Source organism: Anomaloglossus baeobatrachus, chromosome 2, assembly GCF_048569485.1.
Source record: "Anomaloglossus baeobatrachus isolate aAnoBae1 chromosome 2, aAnoBae1.hap1, whole genome shotgun sequence".
Taxonomy (NCBI): Eukaryota; Metazoa; Chordata; class Amphibia; order Anura; family Aromobatidae; genus Anomaloglossus; species Anomaloglossus baeobatrachus.
This window is the reverse complement of record NC_134354.1, coordinates 278,340,158-278,365,780: the sequence shown is the minus strand read 5'-3', so window position 1 is coordinate 278,365,780 and position 25,623 is coordinate 278,340,158. Positions and strand designations below refer to the sequence as shown.

General features: G+C 51.2%; 1 protein-coding gene across 2 annotated transcripts in view; it reads right to left on the bottom strand.

The window, feature by feature from the left end:
* Nucleotides 1-25,623, bottom strand: part of LOC142289848 (uncharacterized) — a 114,376-nt gene that overhangs the window by 66,917 nt on the left and 21,836 nt on the right. For both annotated transcript variants that reach the window (XM_075333790.1, XM_075333791.1), the window contains exon 2: nt 20,081-20,147. In XM_075333790.1, coding sequence (XP_075189905.1) covers nt 20,081-20,147 — 67 coding nt within the window. The remainder of the gene's footprint in view (nt 1-20,080; nt 20,148-25,623) is intronic.

Here is a 25,623-nt window from a genome sequence, read left to right as displayed (position 1 = left end):
AGGTAGAACTCATCATGTAAATAAACAAATCCTGTTGGAATAAGGGGAGGGGAAAAAAAAAACGAGCAAAAAATCCCCCCAAAAAACTCCCAGTCCTTACAGGGAGCCAACCAGCAGAATTTTGCTGTATAGAGTACAGCCAGTGCCACAATGGTGCTAGGAAGCTGAATGCAATGATACCTTCACTTCACAGATTCCATGCTTGATTGCTGAAATATCTTATCAAGTCCCAAAAATGCACTGCTCGTTTGTTTGGCGTGTGCATCGGGGCAGGACTACGTGGGTCGGGTCCAGCATTCTTAATCAGCCCCATTTTCTTTGCCTGGTCTTTCTCCCCCATCGTTGCCATTTCATTTATTTCCTGTGCACACACACAATATCATCGTGAAGTATTTAATCAACTCTTTACTAAGATGGAGTTAGAGTCAGCCCCTGTGCATAGCGCCATCTTATTGAAGACGTCTCCTCCGGCTTCCTACTTATCTGATGCTGTTGCTGAGGGCAGCACACGCGCCTTCGCCTCCTTTTCCCTCTTCAAGACTGTTGCCATCCTGTTGGCTTTAGTTGTGGTAATGGCTCCTCTTCTATTGTGACCACATGCACTCAAGGGGTCTTGAAGAGGGAAAAGGAGGCGAGGGAGCATGTGCTGTCCTTGGCAACAGCATCAGAGGAGTACGAAGCGGGAGGAGACATCTTCAATAAGATGGTGCAGGGGATAGTGCTATGCGCAGGCGCAGACTCCATCTTAGTGAAGTTGATTAAAATACTTCACAATGATACTGCCAACGTAGGAAATGTCGGCGACAGGGAAGAAAGTCCAGGCAAAGAGAAAGCATGAATAGACCCACATAGTCCCACCCCAAACAAACGAGCAGTGCATTTCTGGGACTTGGATTAAAGATATTTCAGCAATCTGTGAAGTAATGGTATCATTGCATTCAGCTTCCTAGCACCAGTGTGGCAATGGCTTTACTTTATGTAGCAAAATTCTGCTAGTTGGTTCCCTTTAAGGCAGGAGTCCCCAACCTGAGGCTCAGGAGTCACGTTACTTGCGGGCCCATGATGTGTGGCTCCCGGCTGTCAGCTATTGCATTAGCACCAGATCTTGCAGACAGCTATTTAGAGCAGCCTCCAGATGGTGACATGTGAGTAGCCATACACTGAAGAACAAATCGGAATGGAGGTAAGAACCCCTGGATACTTGTATACTGTGTGTGGCGATATCTGTGGTAAAGCTATGGCTCTCATTATACTGGTTCTCAGGGCTCTGGTGTCACTTCTGTGAGGGGCGGCAGCTAGATGTGGCTCGTGACCTTCCTTCAGATATGAATGTGGCTCTCAAGGTCAGAAAGGTTGGGGATCACTGCTTTAAAGAGGTTAAATAATACTCAAAAGTATAAAAAACTTGGAGGTATATCAGAGAATTTTTTTTTTACTAATTTCTCCACATCTCATCATTTTATACTCGTCTCCCCACAATCGTTCCCATTGAACTGATAATTCACTAAATCCAATGCAAAATTTCCCCTGGAAGGAGGCAGAGACAATAAGGATTTCAGCTTCAGTAAATGATCATGGTACAGTAGCAAAATAATTCATTCATTCTGTCTTCTGTCACACTTAGAAGAGGATGCAGCTTTTCACTGACACAAGATAAAGAACAAGTACAGTGTGAACTAGTGGCCCCCCTTTCAGACCTAAATAACTTTATAAAATACAAGGATTTTTGTGTACTCACCGTAAAATCTCTTTCTCCGAGTCTTCATTGGGGGACACAGGACCATGGGTGTATGCTGCTGTGATTAGGAGGCTGACACTAAGTAGACATAAAAAAAGTTAGCTCCTCCCTAGCAGTGTACACCCTGAGCTGGAGGCGGATCTATGCCATTTTAGTGTACAAGCAGTAGTAGGAGAAACCTGAACAACCATAACTAATCAAGGTAATAACAAGAAACACACAGTATCTTATCTAAACCTATACTGTATATAAATATATATATATATAAAGACATAAATAAGCCGGGTACAGAAGAACGTGTTCCCATAAAGAACCAGTAACATCCGGCAAACTAAGAGCAACCCAATATCCAAACAGGGTGGGTGCTGTGTCCCCCAATGAAGACTCAGAGAAACAGATTTTACGGTGAGTACACAAAAATCCTTCTTTCTCTATCGCTTTCATTGGGGGACACAGGACCATGGGACGTCCAAAAGCAGTCCCTGGGTGGGAACAGGAGCAATCATACAGATTCAAAACATATCCAAAACTCTGTAAGAATGCTCGGTGCAAAAGTATACCGACTTATCATAGGTGTGCGACAGCCGCTTGCTGTATCCTGGAAACCCTGGAAAGAAGGGAATTTTGTTTACTTACCGTAAATTCCTTTTCTTCTAGCTCCAATTGGGAGACCCAGACAATTGGGTGTATAGGCTATGCCTCCGGAGGCCGCACAAAGTATTACACTAAAAGTGTAAAGCCCCTCCCCTTCTGCCTATACACCCCCCGTGCTCCCACGGGCTCCTCAGTTTTGGTGCAAAAGCAAGAAGGAGGAAAAAAATTATAAACTGGTTTAAAGTAAATTCAATCCGAAGGAATATCGGAGAACTGAAACCATTCAACATGAACAACATGTGTACACAAAAAAACAGGGGCGGGTGCTGGGTCTCCCAATTGGAGCTAGAAGAAAAGGAATTTACGGTAAGTAAACAAAATTCCCTTCTTCTTTGTCGCTCCATTGGGAGACCCAGACAATTGGGACGTCCAAAAGCAGTCCCTGGGTGGGTAAATAATACCTCATAATAGAGCCGTAACGGCTCCGTCCTACAGGTGGGCAACTGCCGCCTGAAGGACTCGCCTACCTAGGCTGGCATCTGCCGAAGCATAGGTATGCACCTGATAGTGTTTCGTGAAAGTGTGCAGGCTCGACCAGGTAGCCGCCTGACACACCTGCTGAGCCGTAGCCTGGTGCCTCAAAGCCCAGGACGCACCCACGGCTCTGGTAGAATGGGCCTTCAGCCCTGAGGGAACCGGAAGCCCAGCAGAACGGTAAGCTTCGAGAATTGGTTCCTTGATCCACCGAGCCAGGGTTGATTTGGAAGCCTGTGACCCTTTACGCTGGCCAGCGACAAGGACAAAGAGTGCATCCGAGCGGCGCAGGGGCGCCGTACGAGAAATGTAGAGTCTGAGTGCTCTCACCAGATCTAACAAGTGCAAATCCTTTTCACATTGGTGAACTGGATGAGGACAAAAAGAGGGTAAGGAGATATCCTGATTGAGATGAAAGGGGGATACCACCTTAGGGAGAAATTCCGGAACCGGACGCAGAACCACCTTGTCCTGGTGAAACACCAGGAAGGGGGCTTTGCATGACAGAGCTGCCAGCTCAGACACTCTCCGAAGTGAAGTGACTGCTACTAGGAAAACCACTTTCTGCGAAAGGCGTGCGAGAGAAATATCCCTCATTGGCTCGAACGGTGGTTTCTGAAGAACCATCAGCACCCTGTTCAGATCCCAGGGTTCCAACGGACGTTTGTAAGGAGGAACGATGTGACAAACCCCCTGCAGGAACGTGCGTACCTGTGGAAGTCTGGCCAGGCGCTTCTGAAAAAACACAGAGAGCGCAGAGACTTGTCCCTTAAGGGAGCCGAGTGACAAACCCTTTTCCAATCCGGACTGAAGAAAGGACAGGAAAGTGGGCAAGGCAAATGGCCAGGGAGAAAAACCCTGAGCAGAGCACCATGACAGGAATATTTTCCACGTCCTGTGGTAGATCCTGGCGGACGTTGGTTTCCTAGCCTGTCTCATAGTGGCAATGACCTCCTGGGATAATCCTGAAGACGCTAGGATCCAGGACTCAATGGCCACACAGTCAGGTTGAGGGCCGCAGAATTCAGATGGAAAAACGGCCCTTGAGACAGCAAGTCTGGTCGGTCTGGTAGTGCCCACGGTTGGCCGACCGTGAGATGCCACAGATCCGGGTACCACGACCTCCTTGGCCAGTCTGGAGCGACGAGGATGGCGCGGCGGCAGTCGGCCCTGATCTTGCGTAACACTCTGGGCAACAGTGCCAGAGGTGGAAACACATAAGGGAGTTGAAACTGCGACCAATCTTGAACTAAGGCGTCTGCCGCCAGAGCTCTGTGATCGTGAGAACGTGCCATGAATGCCGTGACCTTGTTGTTGTGCCGGGACGCCATTAGGTCGACGTCCGGCATCCCCCAGCGGCAACAGATCTCCTGAAACACGTCCGGGTGAAGGGACCATTCCCCTGCGTCCATGCCCTGGCGACTGAGAAAATCTGCTTCCCAGTTTTCCACGCCTGGGATGTGAACTGCGGAGATGGTGGAGGCCGTGGCTTCCACCCACATCAAAATCCGCCGGACTTCCTGGAAGGCTTGCCGACTGCGTGTTCCTCCTTGGTGGTTGATGTAAGCCACCGCTGTGGAGTTGTCCGACTGAATTCGGATCTGCTTGCCTTCCAGCCACTGCTGGAACGCTTTCAGGGCAAGATACACTGCCCTGATCTCCAGAACATTGATCTGAAGTGAGGACTCTTGCTGGGTCCACGTACCCTGAGCCCTGTGGTGGAGAAAGACTGCTCCCCACCCTGACAGACTCGCGTCCGTCGTGACCACCGCCCAGGATGGGGGTAGGAAGGATTTCCCCTTCGATAATGAAGTGGGAAGAAGCCACCACCGAAGGGAAGCTTTGGTTGCCTGAGAGAGGGAGACGTTCCTGTCGAGGGACGTCGGCTTCCTGTCCCATTTGCGTAGGATGTCCCATTGAAGAGGACGCAGGTGAAACTGCGCGAAAGGAACTGCCTCCATTGCTGCCACCATCTTCCCCAGGAAGTGCATGAGGCGCCTCAAGGGGTGTGACTGACCTTGAAGGAGAGATTGCACCCCCGTCTGTAGTGAACGCTGCTTGTTCAGCGGAAGCTTCACTATCGCTGAGAGGGTATGAAACTCCATGCCAAGATACGTCAGCGATTGGGCCGGTGTCAGATTTGACTTTGGAAAATTGATGATCCACCCGAAACTCTGGAGAGTCTCCAGAGTAGCGGTGAGGCTGTGCTGGCATGCCTCTTGAGAGGGAGCCTTGACCAGCAGATCGTCTAAGTAAGGGATCACCGAGTGACCATGAGAGTGGAGGACCGCGACTACTGTAGCCATGACCTTGGTGAAAACCCGTGGGGCTGTCGCCAGGCCGAACGGCAGTGCCACGAACTGAAGGTGTTCGTCTCCTATGGCGAAGCGCAGAAAGCGCTGATGCTCTGGAGCAATCGGAACGTGGAGATAAGCATCTTTGATATCGATCGATGCAAGGAAATCTCCTTGAGACATTGAGGCGATGACGGAGCGGAGGGATTCCATCCGGAACCGCCTGGTCTTTACGTGTTTGTTGAGCAGTTTTAGGTCCAGGACAGGACGGAAAGACCCGTCCTTCTTTGGAACCACAAACAAGTTGGAGTAAAAACCGTGACCCTGTTGCTGAAGAGGAACAGGGACCACCACTCCTTCTGCCTTCAGAGTGTCCAGCGCCTGCAAAAGAGCATCGGCTCGCTCGGGAGGCGGAGATGTCCTGAAGAATCGAGTCGGAGGATGAGAGCTGAACTCTATCCTGTAACCGTGAGACAGAATGTCTCTCACCCAACGGTCTTTTACCTGTGGCAGCCAGGTGTCGCAAAAGCGGGCGAGCCTGCCACCGACCGAGGATGCGGTGTGAAGTGGCCGTAAGTCATGAGGAAGCCGCCTTGGTAGCGGCACCTCCGGCGGTCTTTTTAGGGCGTGACTTAGACCGCCATGAATCGGAGTTCCTCTGATCCTTCTGAGGCCTTTTGGACGAGGAGAATTGGGACCTGCCCGCACCCCGAAAGGACCGAAACCTCGACTGTCCCCTCCTCTGTTGGGGTAAGTTTGGTTTGGCCTGGGGTAAGGATGTTTCCTTTCCCTTGCAATGCTTGATGATTTCATCCAATCTCTCACCAAACAAACGGTCGCCAGAAAATGGCAAAGCGGTTAAGCACTTTTTTGGAAGCCGAATCTGCCTTCCATTCCCGTAGCCACAAGGCCCTGCGTATTGCCACCGAATTGTCGGCTGCAACCGCCGTACGGCTCGCAGAGTCCAGGACAGCATTAATAGCGTAGGACGCAAATGCCGACGTTTGAAATGTTATGGAAGCCACTTGCGGCGCAGACGTACGTGTGAGTGCGTCAATTTGCGCTTGACCCGCTGAGATAGCTTGGAGTGCCCATACGGCTGCGAATGCTGGAGCAAAAGACGCGCCGATAGCTTCATAGATGGATTTCAACCAGAGCTCCATCTGTCTGTCAGTGGCATCCTTGAGTGAAGCCCCATCTTCAACTGCAACTATGGATCTAGCCGCCAGTCTGGAGATTGGAGGATCCACCTTGGGACACTGAGTCCAGCCCTTGACCACGTCAGGGGGGAAGGGATAACGTGTATCCTTAAGGCGCTTAGAAAAACGCTTATCTGGACAAGCCCGGTGTTTCTGGACTGCCTCTCTGAAGTCAGAGTGGTCCAGAAACATACTCGTTGTTCGCTTGGGGAACCTGAAACGGAATTTCTCCTGCTGAGAAGCTGACTCCTCTACTGGAGGAGCTGAGGGAGAAATATCCAACATTTGATTTATGGACGCGATAAGATCATTCACTATGGCGTCCCCATCAGGAGTATCAAGGTTGAGAGCAGCCTCAGGATCAGAATCCTGATCAGCTACCTCCGCTTCACCATACAGAGAGTCCTCCCGCTGAGACCCTGAACAATGTGATGATGTCGAGGGAATTTCCCAGCGAGCTCGCTTAGGCGGTCTGGGACTGCGGTCCGTGTCAGAGACCTCACCCTGGGATCTATGAGACACCCCGGGAGGACATGGTTGTTCCAACTGAGGGGAACCAGGGGGCAATGATTCCACAGTGCCCATGGTCTGAGATACCGGTCTGGACTGCAAATCTTCTAGTATCTTAGCCATAGTCTCAGAAAGCCTTTCAGTAAAAACTGTAAACTCCGTCCCTGTCACCTGGACAGTGTTAGCAGGTGGTTCCCCCTGGGCCACCCTTAGCAGAGGCTCCGGCTGAGTAAGTGCCACAGGGGCCGAGCAGTGCACACAATGAGGGTCAGTGGAACCTGCCGGTAGTGAAGCCGTACATGCGGCGCAGGCAGCATAGTAAGCCTGTGTTTTGGCACCCCTGCTTCTTGTGGGCGCCATGCTGTTGTCTCCCCTGAGCAACCCAGGAGGGTATATAGCCAAAAATCAACCGTGCACTATACAGTGTAAAGTATAGCCTATAATCATATAATCTATAAGTACACTTCTGCACAAGTGGGGCCAGCACCTGAGGTGCTGCTTACCGGCCGCTCAAAGCGGTTGTGTGGCCACCAGAATCCCTGCCTGGGTCTCCCAGAGCTTGTCTCCCCTCTCCAGCGTCAGAAGAGCTGACAGGAATGGCTGCCGGCGTCCTGAGGAGAGGAGGGGGCCGTGGGCGTGCCCTAGAAAGTGCGGGAAACTGGTGCCCCACTGTGCACAGTGAGGGGGGAGGAGTATGCAAAGCATGCTCCAGCCCTCAGTGCTGACATTCTGTACAGCGTCCCGCCCTTCCCCTGACTGGCAGGCCTGGGGGCGGGAAGAGAATGAGACTAGGCCGCAGAAGCCGGGGACTATAGTTATAAGCGCGGCCGCCGTATAAGCGCGGTCGGCGCGGATGTCCCCGGCGCACTAACAGTCCCAGCCGCGCCGCATGTATAACAATGGCAGCGGCGGTCAGCGCGGTAGTCCCCAATACACTACACACCCAGCCACGCTGCAGCGTGTGATGGCACAAGTGCGGTCAGCGCCGCGGTCCCCGGCGCACTAACACACCCAGCAATGCTGGAGTGTTTCTGTGCGCGGTCCCCACGGGGACACAGAGTACCTCAAAGTAGCAGGGCCATGTCCCTGACGATACTCGGCTCCTTATCCAGCAGAATCCCCAGGGGCTGTGGATGGAGCACGGACTCAGTGCCTGGAGACCGATAGGATCCCACTTCACCCAGAGCCCTAAGGGGGATGGGGAAGGAAAACAGCATGTGGGCTCCAGCCTCCGTACCCGCAATGGATACCTCAACCTTAACAACACCGCCGACACAGTGGGGTGAGAAGGGAGCATGCTGGGGGCCCTGTTAAGGGCCCTCTTTTCTTCCATCCGACATAGTCAGCAGCTGCTGCTGACTAATCTGTGGAGCTATGCGTGCATGTCTGCCTCCTTCGCACAAAGCAAAAAACTGAGGAGCCCGTGGGAGCACGGGGGGTGTATAGGCAGAAGGGGAGGGGCTTTACACTTTTAGTGTAATACTTTGTGCGGCCTCCGGAGGCATAGCCTATACACTCAATTGTCTGGGTCTCCCAATGGAGCGACAAAGAAAGGTATGAAAAGCTTGACCACGCGGCGGCTCTGTAGACTTGCTCGGCTGACGCCTGCGTCTGATTGTCCTAGACGCCACAATTGTACAGGAGGAAAGGCTTTTACACCCCTCGGAGAAAAACCTGACTCTAATCCTGCAGGCCTCTGATATGGTCGGCCTGATCCAACTTGCAATGGTAGCCCTGGACGCCGGCATGCCCCTCCTGGGCCCAGTAGGCAGGACGAATAGGTCGTCTGAGTTGCAGAAGGGCGCGGATCTCGAAACGTAACTCCTCCGAGCTCGCACTAGATCCGATGTAAGCCGTGACCTCTCCGAGGATCGAATGGAGGCTGGACCGAAGGATGGAAGCACGATCACCACATTCAGATACTACTTTCGTTAGGAAAAAACCTGAGATGGGTGCCAAACAACCTTGTCTTGGTGGAAACAAGAAAAAAGAGACCCGCATGAGAGGGCTGACCGTTCAGACCTTCCACTGATTGAAGTGACTGCCATCAACAAAAACCACCTTCCCAGATAGGCGTGAGATTGAGGATCGAACAGGGCTAATTGAAGAGACACTACAGCCAGCTGGAGGTCTCATGGTTCTAGCGGGAAACGATCTAGAGGTGCCAGATGCTCGATTCCTTGGATGAACGGCCTGACTTGCGGCCGAGATGCAAGATTTCTCTGGAAAGACAGATCGAGCCGCCACCTGCCCTTTGAAGGTTGCTAGCGAGAGCCCGCCTGTAAGCCTGACTGTGGGAAGGCCAGTAACGCTGGGAGTGACAGAACCAGTGGAGATGAGCTGACGTTGAACTCACACTCTTGAAAGAAGGCCTTTCTGGTGTGGTAGTAGCTGTTTGAAGATGGAGACTTCTGAGTTCTGACCATAGTCTGTATCACCTGTGGGATAAAGCCTGCCTGGGCTAGTAGTCATGGTTCCACAGCCATGCGGTGGAAACGAGAACCCCCTAAACATTGATGGAAAAGAGGACTTTACAACAGGAAGTTCAGACGATCTGGAAGCTACCATGGGGTGTCTGATAAGCTGCGTGAGCTCTGCGAACAACGCTTGCCTGGGTCAATCCATGGCAATGAGAGACACTGGGATACCCCCCTGAGTTTCCTGAGGACTCTTGGGATCAGTGGAAGCGGAAGAAGAATGAAGGGAAACCTGAAAACTGATTCCCCAGAGGTATGCAAGCGTCGACTCCTGGCGCTTGCCGGTCGTGGTAAAGGGAGATGACCTGTGTGACTTGATTGTTGAATCGAGAGGGCATCAGGTCCACATTCGGAATACCTCATCTTAGGCAGATCCATTCGAAAGCCTCTCTGTTGAGGGGTCATTCGGCCTGCCGCCAGACCTTGCTGATATTGTCTGCTGTCCAATTCTCCACGGCGGAAAAATGATTGCGGACAAATTCTGGAGAGGTGAGGTCATGCCCACTGTAAGATCTTATTCACCTATGTCATCGCCATGACGCTCCTTGTTCCGCCCAGGTGATGTCCGACTGGATCCTGGATGGCGATTCTTGTATGAAGGGCTGAAAAATCTGTAGGGCTCGGAGAAAAAACTCTGATCCCTAAAAAAGAATTGATAGGCAGACGGCTCTCCTGGGAGGACCACCGACCGTGAGCCGTGTGGTTCGGAACACCGCTCCCCAGTCAGCGTGGTGACTGCCTGCCAGTGTACTGGTATGAAGAACATTCCTCTGGACCGATGAGGGCCGCTGGCCCACCATAGAAGCGAGCAGCGGGTTCCCGGAGACAATTGGATCCTGCGATTCAAGGTGAATAGAGAATTGTCCCATCTGTTCGACCAAGTCAGCTGCAGGAGACGAAGGTGGAAGCGGTAAACGGAACCGCCTCTATTGCCGCCACCATCCGACTGAGGACTCTCCAGCTTGGAGTGACGGAGGATCTGGAGGTCTCTTTGGAGGGACACGCATCCTTGGATGGTATCGAACTCCATGCCTAGACAGGTAATCCTGCTGGCCGGGGTCAGAGAGGGCTTCTTCTGATTGATGAGCTAGCCGAGTCGGGACAGGATATCGATGGTGACCTGAACACTTAGGAGACAGTCGCCAAAAAGAAGAACCCCTGATCGGCAAGGTGTCCAGGTACGGAATCACCAAAAATGATCGTCTGCTATTGCGAAACGCAGGAAACATCTGTTCTGTTGGCAAATTAGGTGTGCCCCGTATGTCCGACGATAGACTTGCGGAACAACTCTATTGTGTACCCTGCGACCAGCATCTCTCCGACCCAGGCGTCCGTGATCCAAGTCCGCCAGACTTGATTGAGATGATACAGGCCCACCTCAACCAGGTCTGCGCCCGCGCACGACGACAAGAGTCATCTAGCGGGATAGCGCTGTGATCCGGACGTCGTCTTTGACGGCTGGCGTGGCTGAGACATGCCCGAAAAGGTATGTATTGAGGGACAGAATCTTCCTGTTCCTCTGCGGGGACCTGGTTTTCTTGTGTGTGTGGAACCGAAGCTCCTGTGATCTCGTCGATAATCTGATCCAGCCAGTCCCCAAACAGACGACCTTTTGTAAAGGGGAGGGGCTGTAAGTGATATCCTAGAAGCCGCGTCCGCATACCAGGCTGAGCCAGATCGCCCGACAGATGGCCCCCCTTGCTGCTAGCCGACTGCAGTGCGCAGTTGGTTGCTGACAGAGCTGCGATGAGTATGTACTCATCCACTAGAGCAATCTGTGTAGCCATGTTGTGAACTTCGGATTGCTCGATCCCGCGCGAAGACCGTTGTGGAGGTTATCGTCCCAGGACATCATGGATGCTGCCAGCCGGATGGCGGCGAAGGCGGTAGGGGAACCGTGCCTGCCGTGTGAAGAAAAAACTGAACAGGCAACTCTCTCGGTGTTTTGATCCGTGGCGTCTTGGAACGATGCCCCGTGCGGGGAAGATAGTACTGGAAGATGACAGACGGAAAAAAAACGAAGGACGACCATAGGCGAGCCTGCCCATTACTTCCTGGGAGCCTCAGGGAAGGGGAAAAGTAAATCAAACGACCTACCATTGTTGAATATCTTGACCGGTTGTCATCTGTACTTGTATAGAATTTCAGCAAAGTCTGAATGGTTACCGAATTGCCTGTGTGCCCGTTTAACCAGTTAGAAGGAGACATGCAAGCACTGGGTAGTCACGGAGCCCGTCTGGGGCTTTTGTGTATGACTTACCACTTTGACCGGACTATCCACCCTACCTCTGACATCAGCCCTCTGATCTGGAATCAGCATCGAGGCTGCATCCGACTCTTCTCCTGAGAAAAGGTCGGCCGGTCGCGGAGACGAGGAGCACTCGGGGCCTGGAGGTGATAGAGATCTCTGGGAGGGGTTGAGAGGAGGCCCAGCCGGTCCCCTTCTGCGCTCCAGTAGTAGGTCTGGATCAGACCGACTACAGTCCAGAGCCAGCTGGACCGGGGGAGCATGTCCCGGGCGGAGGGAGCGACTGCAACGCCTGCGCGATGGTCATAGACGCCCTTGGCAGAGAGTCCACAGACTGGGATAGGGGGTCTACCACTCGGGGTAAGGGAGCGCAGCGGAGCTCGGGTGCTGGAGGTGACAGGATGGTTTGGGGTGCAAGCCGAGCGGGGGGCGTAGCCTGGCTTGGGAGGAATTTACCTAGCAGGCTGTGCATGCATAAGAAACTATAAAGGGGCCCCGGTTTGGATGGAGAGGCTAGGGTTAAGGTCAGCAGAGGTCTCAGAAACTGCGGGGACAGCATTGCTGGAGAAAAAACGCAGCCCTTCATTCATTTTTTTTTTTTACAGTAGGGGGGGCAGGCCGGCTTAGGACCGGGCAGGAAATGCAGGGGTACAGCTTGGGAAAAAAAGACGCGCGCGTAAACGGGGAGGCGGAGGACTGAAGGCCTGAGGCAGGCCGAAACAGGAGGCTAGAGTAGTGGGCGGCCCGCCGGGAGCGCAGCGCAGAGGAGTCTTACCTGCGTTGTGCCGGCGTCGCTGTGATCCTCGGCCCCATCCTGCCTGCCGGAAAGGTGCCTGGGGAGAACTGCCGAGCGCTACTGTGCTGTGGTCACCACGATCCCCTGCCTGGGCCCAGGGAAAAAGTAAACGCTGGGGAAGCCTGGATTTGCTGAGCGCTCCTGCGCTGCAGCTGTGATCCTCCCCATGGATCCTGCATCGTAGGGGACGCTGGGAGGAATGGGGGGGCGTGCTGCAGGACTGAGCTGGCTGTCTCCGGGCAGAAGGAGAGGGGGGGGTGGCCGGAAAAGCGCGCGCGCAAACAGGGGGGCGGTCGCTCCAGCCTGAGGTAGGCCCGAAGCCGGGGGCTAAATTACTGAGCGGCCGCCGGGAGCGCAGCGCTGCGCGCGGAGAAGATCCTACCTGCGTCCTGGCGGCGTCGCTCTGATCCACGGCCCCATCCTCTGATGCTGCGGCTGCCGGTGAGTCCAGTCTGCCTCTGGGAGACACCAGGGGGGAAGCGCTGGGGAGCTTGGGGAACGCTGCAGAGCGCTCCTGCGCTGCATGAAGAAATGGGGTCGCAGGACGTGGATATCAGGTCTTCTAACAGGTAATGCATGCTAGTGGTCTCCCTGGGGGATTAAGGGTTACTATCCTTACTGATTAGCTATGCGGTGCATTATGGGGTAACCTTATTGGAATGGTGCTCCGGTTGTATGCCCACATAGCAGGATACACATTAATGCTAACTGAGAATCCCTTAGTGACCTAGAGAATTGGTATTTGGTACTTTGCACCCAGCTATTGGTCACCACACAGTATGCTGCTATGATTATGGTTTATGCAATTGGTTCTGCATTTGGGAAAACGGAGGTCTGAATTTTATTTTAGCCTTATATATAATCAACTATAGGGCACTATGAAGCCTTGAATCCATATGTTAATGTGGGACTATTAATTAAACCTTCTGACCTGTTAACCTAGTCCTTGGGTACTATATAGTGGAGTTTTTTCATATATGTATTTTTAATAAATAATAAATAAAAAGTATTTTTATTATTATTGGCTTCTTTGAGCTTCTTTAATATCTGTATACCCATAACAGATTTTTGTGTGATTTAATTGTAATAGAAGCTTTACCACCTCGGTGGTGGAAGTATGTTACAGTAGGCAAAACTTGTGAATTATTTACACCTGCTGAGCCGTAGCCTGGTGCCTCAAAGCCCAGGACGCGCCCACGGCTCTGGTAGAATGGGCCTTCAGCCCTGAGGGAACCGGAAGCCCAGCCGAACGGTAGGCTTCGAGAATTGGCTCCTTGATCCACCGAGCCAAGGTTGATTTGGAAGCCTGTGACCCTTTACGCTGGCCAGCGACAAGGACAAAGAGTGCATCCGAGCGGCGCAGGGGCGCCGTACGAGAAATGTAGAGTCTGAGTGCTCTCACCAGATCTAACAAGTGCAAATCCTTTTCACATTGGTGAACTGGATGAGGACAAAAAGAAGGTAAGGAGATATCCTGATTGAGATGAAAGGGGGATACCACCTTAGGGAGAAATTCCGGAACCGGACGCAGAACCACCTTGTCCTGGTGAAAAACCAGGAAAGGAGCTTTGCATGACAGCGCTGCTAGCTCAGACACTCTCCGAAGTGAAGTGACTGCTACTAGAAAAACCACTTTCTGCGAAAGGCGTGAGAGAGAAATATCTCTCATTGGCTCGAATGGTGGTTTCTGAAGAACCAGCAGCACCCTGTTCAGATCCCAGGGTTCTAACGGCCGCTTGTAAGGAGGAACGATGTGACAAACCCCCTGCAGGAACGTGCGTACCTGTGGAAGTCTGGCTAGGCGCTTCTGGAAAAACACAGAGAGCACTGAGACTTGTCCCTTAAGGGAGCCGAGCGACAAACCCTTTTCCAGTCCAGATTGAAGGAAGGACAGAAAAGTGGGCAAGGCAAAAGGCCAGGGAGAAAAACCCTGAGCAGAGCACCACGACAGGAAAATTTTCCACGTCCTGTGGTAGATCTTGGCGGACGTTGGTTTCCTAGCCTGTCTCATAGTGGCAATGACGTCTTGAGATAACCCTGAAGACGCTAGGATCCAGGACTCAATGGCCACACAGTCAGGTTGAGGGCCGCAGAATTCAGATGGAAAAACGGCCCTTGAGATAGCAAGTCTGGTCGGTCTGGTAGTGCCCACGGTTGGCCGACCGTGAGATGCCACAGATCCGGGTACCACGACCGCCTCGGCCAGTCTGGAGCGACGAGGATGACGCGGCGGCAGTCGGCCCTGATCTTGCGTAACACTCTGGGCAACAGTGCCAGCGGAGGAAACACATAAGGGAGCTGAAACTGCGACCAATCCTGAACTAAGGCGTCTGCCGCTAGAGCTCTGGGATCTTGAGACCGTGCCATGAACACCGGTACCTTGTTGTTGTGCCGGGACGCCATGAGGTCGACGTCCGGCACCCCCCAGCGGCAACAGATCTCCTGAAACACGTCCGGGTGAAGGGACCATTCCCCTGTGTCCATGCCCTGGCGACTGAGATAGTCTGCTTCCCAGTTTTCCACGCCTGGAATGTGAACTGCAGAGATGGTGGAGGCCGTGGCTTCCACCCACATCAAAATCCGCCGGACTTCCTGGAAGGCTTGCCGACTGCGTGTGCCGCCTTGGTGATTGATGTATGCCACCGCTGTGGAATTGTCCGACTGAATTCTGATCTGCTTGCCTTCCAGCCACTGCTGGAACGCCTTCAGGGCAAGATACACTGCCCGTATTTCCAGAACATTGATCTGAAGCGAGGACTCTTGCTGGGTCCACGTACCCTGAGCCCTGTGGTGGAGAAAAACCGCTCCCCACCCTGACAGACTCGCGTCCGTCGTGACCACTTCCCAGGATGGGGGTAGGAAGGATTTCCCCTTCGATAATGAAGTGGGAAGAAGCCACCACCGAAGGGAAGCTTTGGTCGCCTGAGAGAGGGAGACGTTCCTGTCGAGGGACGTCGGCTTCCTGTCCCATTTGCGTAGGATGTCCCATTGAAGTGGACGCAGGTGAAACTGCGCGAACGGAACTGCCTCCATTGCTGCCACCATCTTCCCCAGGAAGTGCATGAGGCGCCTCAAGAGGTGTGACTGGCCTTGAAGGAGAGATTGTACCCCTGTCTGTAGTGACCGCTGCTTGATCAGTGGAAGCTTCACTATCGCTGAGAGGGTATGAAACTCCATGCCAAGATATGTCAGCGATTGGGCCGGTGTCAGATTTGACTTTGGAAAATTGATGATCCACCCGAAACTCTGGAGAGTCTCCAGGGTAGCGTCGAGGCTGTGTTGGCATGCCTCTAGAGAGGGTGCCTTGATCAACAGATCGTCCAAGTACGGGATCACCGAGTGACCCTGAGAGTGGAGGACCGCTACTACAGTAGCCATCACCTTGGTGAAAACCCGTGGGGCTGTTGCCAGGCCGAACGGCAGTGCCACGAACTGCAGGTGTTCGTTTTCTATGGCGAAGCGCAAGAAGCGCTGGTGCTCTGGAGCAATCGGTACGTGGAGATATGCATCCTTGATATCGATCGATGCAAGGAAATCTCCTTGGGACATTGAGGCGATGACGGAGCGGAGGGATTCCATCCGGAACCGCCTGGTCTTTACGTGTTTGTTGAGAAGTTTCAGGTCCAGGACAGGACGGAAAGACCCGTCCTTCTTTGGGACCACAAACAAGTTGGAGTAAAAACCGTGACCCTGTTGCTGAATAGGAACAGGGACCACCACTCCTTCTGCCTTCAGAGTGCCCAGCGCCTGCAGAAGAGCCTCGGCTCGCTCGGGAGGCGGGGATGACCTGAAGAATTGAGTCGGGGGACGAGAGGTGAACTCTATCTTGTAACCGTGAGACAGAATGTCTCTCACCCAACGGTCTTTTACCCGTGGCAGCCAGGTGTCGCAAAAGCGGGAGAGCCTGCCACCGACCGAAGATGCGGAGTGGGGAGGCCGAAAGTCATGAGGAAACCGCTTTGGTAGCGGCACCTCCGGTGGCCTTTTTAGGACGTGACTTAGACCGCCATGCATCAGAGTTCCTTTGATCTTTCTGAGGCCTTGTGGACGAGGAGAATTGGGACCTGCCCACGCCCCGAAAGGACCGAAAACTCGACTGCCCCCTCCTCTGTTGGGGTATTTTCGGTTTGGGCTGGGGTAAGGATGTATCCTTTCCCTTGGATTGTTTGATGATTTCATCCAAACGCTCGCCAAACAATCGGTTGGCAGAAATTGGCAAACTGGTTAAGCGCTTTTTGGAAACAGAATCTGCCTTCCATTCCCGTAGCCACAAGGCCCTGCGGAGTACCACCGAATTGGCGGCTGCAACCGCCGTACGGCTCGCAGAGTCCAGAACAGCATTAATAGCGTAAGACGCAAATGCCGAAGTCTGTGTGGTTATGGACGCCACCTGTGGCGCGGACGTGCGTGTGGGTGCGTCGATTTGCGCTTGACCTGCTGAGATAGCTTACAGCGCCCATACGGCTGCGAATGCTGGGGCAAAAGAAGCGCCGATAGCTTCATAGATGGATTTCAACCAGAGCTCCATCTGCCTGTCAGTGGCATCTTTGAGTGAAGCCCCGTCTTCCACTGCAAGTATGGATCTAGCTGCCAGTCTGGAGATTGGAGGATCCACTTTGGGACACTGAGTCCAACTTTTGACCACGTCAGGGGGAAAGGGATAACGTGTATCCTTAAGGCGCTTAGAAAAACGCTTATCTGGACAAGCATGGTGATTCTGGACTGCCTCTCTGAAATCAGAGTGGTCCAGAAACATACTCGGTGTACGCTTGGGAAACCTGAAACGGAATTTCTCCTGCTGTGAAGCTGACTCCTCCACCGGAGGAGCTGAGGGAGAAATATCCAACATACGATTGATGGACGCAATAAGGTCGTTCACTATGGCGTCCCCGTCCGGAGTATCAAGATTGAGAGCGGCCTCAGGATCAGAATCCTGATCAGCTGTGTCCGCATCATCAACTAGAGATTCCCCCCGCTGAGACCCTGAACAATATGAGGATGTCAAGGGAATTGTCAAGCGAGCTCGCTTAGTCGGTCTGGGGCCGGGGTCTGTGTCAGAACCCTCAGCCTGGGATCCATGAGACACCCCAGGAGGACATTGTTGGTCCAACTGAGGTGGGCCAGGGGACAAAGATTCAACAGAGTCCCTGTGCTGAGATACCGGCCTGGACTGCAAGGCTTCTAGTATCTTAGCCATAGTCTCAGAGAGTTTTGCAAACTCTGTCCCCGTCACCTGAACAGTGTCAGCAGGTGGCTCCCCCTGGGCCCCCCTTAACAGAGGCTCTAGCTGAGTAAGTGCCACAGGGGCCGAACAGTGCACACAATGAGGGTCAGTGGAACCTGCCGGTAGCGGGGTCATACATGCGGCGCAGGCAGCATAATAAGCCTGTGTTTTGGCACCCCTGCCTTTCGTGGGCGCCATGCTATTATCTTCCCTGAGTAACACAATAGGGTATATAGCCAGAAATCAACTGTGCACCATACAGTGTAAAATATGTATACCATAAACATATAATGTTACACTACTGCACAATGGGGCTAGCACCACAGGTGCTGCTTACCACCCGCTTAAAGCGGTTGTGAGGCCACCAGAGTCCCTGCCTGAGTCTCCCAGACTTTGTCCCCCTCTGTAGCGTCCAAGGAGCTGACAGGAATGGCTGCCGGCGTCCTGAGGAGAGGTGGGAGCCGTGGGCGTGGCTCAGAAAGTGCGGGAGCTGGTGCCTGCACTGTGCACAGTGAGGGGAGGGGAGTATGCAAAGCATGCTCCAGCCCTCAGTGCTGCTCGTTCTGTGCAGCGTCCCGCCCTTCCCCTGCCTGTCAGGGCTGTGGGCGGGAGGAAAGGAAACTAGGCCGCAAAAAGCCGGGGACTCTAGTAATAAACGCGGCCGCTGTAAAAGCGCGGCCGGCGCGAAAGTCCCCGGCGCACTACAAGTCCCAGCCGCGCCGCAGTGTTTCCCTGGCAGCGGCGGTTAGTGCGGCAGTCCCTATACATAAACACACTCAGCAGCGCTGAGTGTGTAATGGCACATATTAACCCGGTCAGCGCCGCGGTCCCCGGTGCACTAGCACACCCAGCAATGCTGGAGTGTTGCTGTGCGCGGTCCCCACGGGGACACAGAGTACCTCCAAGTAGCAGGGCCATGTCCCTGAACGATACCCGGCTCCTATCCAGCAGTCTCCCAGGAGTTGTGGATGAAGCACGGTCTCAGTGCCTGGAGACCGATAGGATCCCACTTCACCAGAGCCCTGAGGGGGATGGGGAAGGAAAGCAGCATGTGGGCTCCAGCCTCCGTACCCGCAATGGATACCTCAACCTTAACTACACCGCCGACAAGAGTGGGGTGAGAAGGGAGCATGCTGGGGGCCCTATATGGGCCCACTTTTCTTCCATCCGATATAGTCAGCAGCTGCTGCTGACCAATCTGTGGAGCTGTGCGTGCGTGTCTGACCTCCTTCGCACAAAGCAAAAAACTGAGGAGCCCGTGGGAGCACGGGGGGTGTATAGGCAGAAGGGGAGGGGCTTAACACTTTTAAGTGTAATACTTTGTGCGGCCTCCGGAGGCATAGCCTATACACCCAATTGTCAATTGTCTGGGTCTCCCAATGGAGCGACAAAGAAAACCTAGAAAGATGAGAAGGCTGAGCGGCGCCGTATAGCACAAAAAAAACGAATAGGAATAGCCTAGGCTGAGGTTGGCCCACAGAGATATGGGCCCAATTCAGCCTCCTACGACACTGCAAAAAACTGGCATAGATCCGCCTCCGGCTCAGGGTGTACACTGCTAGGGAGGAGCTAACTTTTTTTTATCTCTACTTAGTGTCAGCCTCCTAGTCACAGCAGCATACACCCATGGTCCTGTGTCCCCCAATGAAAGCGATAGAGAAATTACCTTTTTGCTATGGTAATGAAGTTTGCTGGCCCCGTGGGTGGGTTGTATTTTGTCTGTTATCCCCCCTCCTGCTGCTGTTTGCCGTCCCCCAGTGTTCATTTCCACAGATGAGGCCGCCGCCCTCATGTTCCGCACAGTGCTCCTGGAGTCTCGCGCATGCGCAGTGGCACTATCGCGGGACTGAGCACTGTTTTCAAATCGCGAGCGCCGGTGATGTTATTGTGCAGGCGCGAGATTATGGGCGGCGCTGTGAATGTCATCACCAGCGTCATCCAAGTACCCACCTATAATCTCGAGCCTGCGCAATAACATCAACGGCGCTCGCGATTTGAAAACAGTGCTCAGTCCTGCTGCGCATGCGTGAGACTCCAGGAGTACTGTGCGGAACATGAGGGCGGCGGCCTCATCTATGTAAATGAACACTGGGGGACGGCAAACAGTGGCAGGAGGTGGGATAACAGGTAAAATACAGCCCGCCCACGGGGCCAGCAAACCTCATTACCATAGCAAAAGGTAATATTTTATAAAGTTGTTATTAGGTCTGAAAGGGGGGCCAGTAGCAAGATGAACCTTTCTAGAATGCAGCCCAGGAGCTGCAGAAGAGGATTCTTTTAGTTTAATAGCGAACGTTCTGGTGACAGGTTCCCTTTAAAATGCAATCCTATAATGTTATTACATATCAATAAATGTTGCATCAATTATAAACATAGTGAAAAATGGTAAAGATGAAATTGGACCCCCCCAAAATAAAACTTTTTTTCATTTATTTATTTTTTTTAAAGCACAAAAACTTTGCTTACCTCTGGGGGTGTCATAAGCCAGATCTTCCATGCTCACAACAATATCATCCTCAAAGGGTCGGTCGTACTAAATTTAGGAAACATAAGAACAAATTAACATTGTATGTAAGTGGCATAACACTCATTATCAGATATGACATTCAGTGAAAACCAGTATAGAACAGATGGGCAGAATGTGCATTATCTAGCTCCAGCACAGAAGGCTGTAGAGTTGGTCATAAGCATAAAAGGTTTTAAGTCCCAAATTAATAAAAGGAATCTTTGAGTTACCCAAACTTTACCAAAACAACACCATAACTTAGGGGACATGGCACAAACAATCCCTTTAAAAGGGCAACCACAGGGAAGTCATGTTTGCTTTGGGTTGTGGTACAGAGACCTCCAGTGATCACTAAAACTGAGGAACAGTCTCAGTCTCTCCTCCCAGACTGAAGAGGATTCTAGGGAAGCAGTCGTCAGTCTATGAGGAGAGTAGTGAATAGTTCCACTGTGCAGTATTCGTGATCTGTGGGGGTCTCAGCACCAGGACCCCAATTAAAATCTGTCAGCAGCTTTTTGTCTACATCATGCTGCTCTCAGATGAGATAGCAGACACCCTGAATCCAACAATATATCAATTAGATTATTGGGTGCAAATTTTAGATTTAGCCATGTAGCTGAGCTGAGAAAGCTGCCCCCGCTCATACCAGACTCTATACAGATTGACATCTTGAAAGTCAATGCTCAGTCAGAAGAGGGGAAGTGCAGACTGCCACGTGCATGACAGTGTGGTCCGAGCAACAATCAATCCTGATGTTTAAAGGCCCCGTTATACGGGACGATATATCTAACGATATGTCGTTGGGGGTCACAAAATTCGTGACGCACATTCGACATCTTTAGAGATATCGTAGCGTGTGACACCACCGAACGACTGTGAACGAGCAAAAATACTCACCTTATCGTTGCTCGTTGACACGTTGTTCATTTTCATATCGTCCCTCCTTCTGTGCGTCATTTGTTCATCGTTCCCGAGGCAGCACACATCGCTACGTGAGACACCCCGGGAACGACGAACATCTCCTTACCTGCGTCTCGCTGGCTATGCGGAAGGAAGGAGGTGGGTGGGATGTTATGTCCCGCTCATCTCTGCCCCTCCGCTTCTATTAGCCGGCCGCTGTGTGACGTCGCTGTGACGCCGAACGTCCCTCCCCCATCAGAAAGAGGATGTTCGCCGCCCACAGACACGTTGTCCGGGAGGTAAGTACGTGTGACGAGTGTTACCGACTTTGTGCGCTACGGGCAACTAATTGCCCATGACGCACAAATGACGGTTGCGATCGCTTTTGCAATCGCACGATATATCGTCCCGTGTAACGGGGCCTTAAGCAAATAAACAATGGGACGGAACATGACAAGACACGAATCCTTGAATTCTATGCTGTAACCCTTGCAGCGTGCTGTCTTCAGCTTACATTGCAAAAACCTACTGACTGATGCCTTTAAAAAGAGGTTTTCTCACGAACAAAGTTCATTTTAATCAATAAATCTAGGAATAATAAGTTCCACAGTTGAATGTGTTTTACAAATAAATAAATAAAATGTTCCTGTGTTGAGGTAATCTCATAAATGTGTCCCTGCCATGTACTGTGTAATGGCTGTGTCTGACCGTACACTGACAAAATCTGATCATACCACATCTCCTGGACCAGGGAGGAACTTATAACTTAATTATAACTTAATGTATACAGACATTACAGCATAAAAAAAAAATATTTGCGATTTTATGTAAAAAGAAAGAAAAAAAAACAAAACAAAAAAAAACAAACCCCACTCCACACAGGGAAATGGTTTGCATCACAAACAGAATCAGCTATGATCCTCTGTTGTGCTGTCTGAATACTCTTGATTTCTGTCCTCCCCTGCTCAGGAGCTGTGGTATGATCAGACCATATCCCTGCTCAGTCAGACACATCCATTACACAGCATAGTAGGAAATCATAATAATCTCAGTACAGGAATTTTTTTTTAAATATCCAATTATGGAATTTACTATGCCAAGATCCACAGATTTAAATAAAATTTTAAAATTGACATTGTTCATTGGAAAGCCCCTTAACGACCTAGGATGTAAATAGACATCGTAGGTTGCCTCCCTCCCATTGACACGGGGATCAGTCGACATGTTCTAATCAGATCAGTCCACATGTGTAGCTAACAAGTGAGGGTGACTTGCGCCTGTTAACCATTTTGATCGCGCTGTCATGCGTAGGGTTCCCCCATATTATAACACCCAGCACAGATAAAGCATAAGGCTACAGGCTGCAGCCCCCAGCCGTGTGCTTATCTTGGCTGTGTTATCAAAATAAGAGGGACCCTAGGCGGGTTGTTGTTTTTTTTTTTAATTATTTAAATAAATTAAAACCGGCATGCAGCCCCCTTCCACCTCAATTTTGATACTCACCAAGATAAAGCCGACAGCTGCGGGCTGGTGTTATTAAGCTTGGGAGACCCATGGTTATTGGGCCCCCTAGCCCAAAAATAGCAGCCTGCAGCCACACAGAAATGTAACATCCATTAGATGGGACAATCCAGGCTCATCCAGATTGCCCTGGTGATGTGGCAATTCGGTTAATATAAAAGGGTTAATGACAGCTCACAGATGCCAATAAGCTCTAGAATAGTAATGAGTAGGGTCTATGAGACCCTCCTCCCCCCATTACTAATCCTGTAGAAAAAATCCTTTATTTGAAATAAAAGATTAAACACCACTCTTTCACCCCTTTATTAATTCCCAAAACACACAGGTCTGACAAAGCTCTGCTACATCCTGAAGTCATAGCGAACAGGCACAAAACATGACCGCCCGTTGTGGCTGCAGGCAGAGACTGACTGAGCCGTAGCTGTGACGTCATTGAGTTTATGTGTGGTCACAGCTGGAGTTTTTCACAGTACCTCAAAACCAGGGCATGACAACCATGACTGGTATATGGTGAAGAGGGGGGACTGGGGTAATTCCTTAGTTTTATTAAGCCGCAGGCTCCCCTCTTTACAGGACCCTCGTCACAGTAGAGGGGCCCGGCCATTTTGCTTTGGTCACTACAGTGGCTAATTTGTATGCAAAGCACTTCAGGGGCATCACATGCAAATTAGCCATGTGGAGGAGGCAAGGTCAGTGGAGCAGAGCATTGTGCCATCTCGTGGCCCAATGTTCAGCAGTGTGATGAGATTATCACTTTGCAATCTCATCACACTGCTAAAGGCAACGCAAAGCCATGGAGGTGGTGAGGACGCAGCAGCTAGGAGGGGAAAGGTAAGCGCTCCGTGAGATGAAGACAGGAGCGGGAGATCGCCGTGGTACCCCAGTCCCTGCCTTGCTCAACTGGATGTGAGTTAGAAGGCGGAAAGAAAATGTTTAATATTTCTACTAATACAAAAGCTTGATGCCAGATGGCAAGTCACAACTAGCATCAACCCCATTTATTATAGATGTCCACCGCACCAGGGCTATGGGAAGAGAAAAGTACAGAGCCAGATTTGGCGCATCTAATACATGTGCCACCTCTGGGGCATTTGTGGGCTGCTATTTTTAGGCTGGGAAGAATCAAATACCTATTTTTTTTTATAATATATAGATATATATCTAAACAATGCGATGCAGTTTTGAAGTGACTTTTTTGCCAGGAGGTGGACATTTGGTGCAGGAATTTGGTGTATAATTTCAGCACAAATCTGCATTTCTTAGCAAACACAAAGCAGACAGCGTGTAGGATTCCAACCGACCAGACGCTGTCACACAGGGTGTTGGCGCAGTCTGACTGCAACCAATCAGAGACGCGTGGTGGAAGCAGTGGCTATGTCTGAGGGCTAATGAGCAGACCCAGAAGCACTGTGACAGCTGTGGGGAAAGTGGGTAAGTATAACGCTCCTGCTTTATTCCTTATTTTGATTTTCTTTTTTAAATTTCTATCATTATTTGGGTAGCTGAACTTGAACAGCTACACAGATTTCCCTGAGAAGTCATTGTTCGGGGTCTGTGCACGGACACTAGGTATCCGGTACGGACCCCGAACTTTACAGTTCGGGTCCACCCATCACTACTCATGATGTGACATTTCAGAGATATAATTGCATATATGCCAGCTTACTACCCATACATTGTGCCCAGCTTGTGCTTTTAGAAACATGCATCATGTATATAGTCAGGTGGGTTCTTTATGGCAGAAATATGGAGTTAATGGTGGATTAGGCTCATTGGGAAGATCAGATGGGAGTTGGGCATTTGGGAGCACAATTCTACAGAATAATTTTTTATTTATTTTTTGGGGGAGTGGAGTTTATATTGCTTTTATGCAGACTTTGGACTACCAGTAAAGTGGAAACCCACAGTTTTGGAATAAATATCAGTATAAGGCTTAGTCCATATTTACGGTATACATACTGTGCTCCCTGCTGAGCGCTTACATCGGACTGTCTTAATCCCCCCAAAAAATGCGATTCATATAAAACCCCAGACAGAACAAATCACTATAATAAGACTGGTAATCAATTTGGACTGTCTGGTCTCTGTTTCCAGGTGTTTTCCCATCTATTTTAGGTGCATGCAAAAATACAGTAAAAAGAGGTCACACTAATGATATAGAGGCCTGAGGGAGTCCAAAGTGACACCATCTGCCGCATTATAATAAATGGCTCAATCAGGGGTTTTGTATGAATCAATTTTTTAAGGGGATTTGGAACGTAACCCAGATGTAGGTGCTCAGGGTAGAGCACAGGATAGATGTGTGCATGTCTTTCAGGTGAAAATGCTCAGCAAAAAAGAAATAATGCACAGCAATGTAAAAACAACATTGCGTGCGCAAGTTCAGCATTTGTAACTTACTTTTTAATCGCTTCTGTTTGGAAACTGAGAAACTTCTAAGGCTGCTTTCACACTACGTTTTTTTAACATGCGTCTAGAACGTTTTTTTGTTGTAAAAGTGGATCCTGTTTTTACAAAGAAAAACACATGCAAACGCATGTGTTATTTTGCAGGATCCTGTCACTTGAAGTTTATGGGCGGGCATTGGAGTCATATGATCGGGAGGGGGGGAACTGAACGTGATAGACTGGGAGCCGGCATCTGACAGCTGCGGACGCTGGTAACCAAGGTAAACATCGGGTAACTAAGCGAAGTGCTTTGCTTGGATACCCGATATTTACCTTGGTTACCAGCGTCCGCAGCTGCTAGGAGCCGGGCTGCCTGCTCCCTGCACACGTAACCAAGGTAAAGATCGGGTAACTAAGCGAAGCGCTTTGCTTGGTTACCCGATATTTACCTTGGTTACGAGCGTCCGCCGCTCTCAGGAGAGAGAGGTGGGAGAGAGAGAGGGAGGGGGAGAGAGAGAGAGACTGATCACGCCAGGCTGGTTTCTGGGCATGCTCAGTAGAGCAAGCAGGATCCTGTCTATCAGCATGCCAGCGTTCACATACGTTTGCGTGCAGTATAGTCAGGATCCAGTGAAAAACAGTATTTGGACGCAGCTCAAAAATGCTACAAGTAGCGGTTTTGAAAAAAGTTAAAA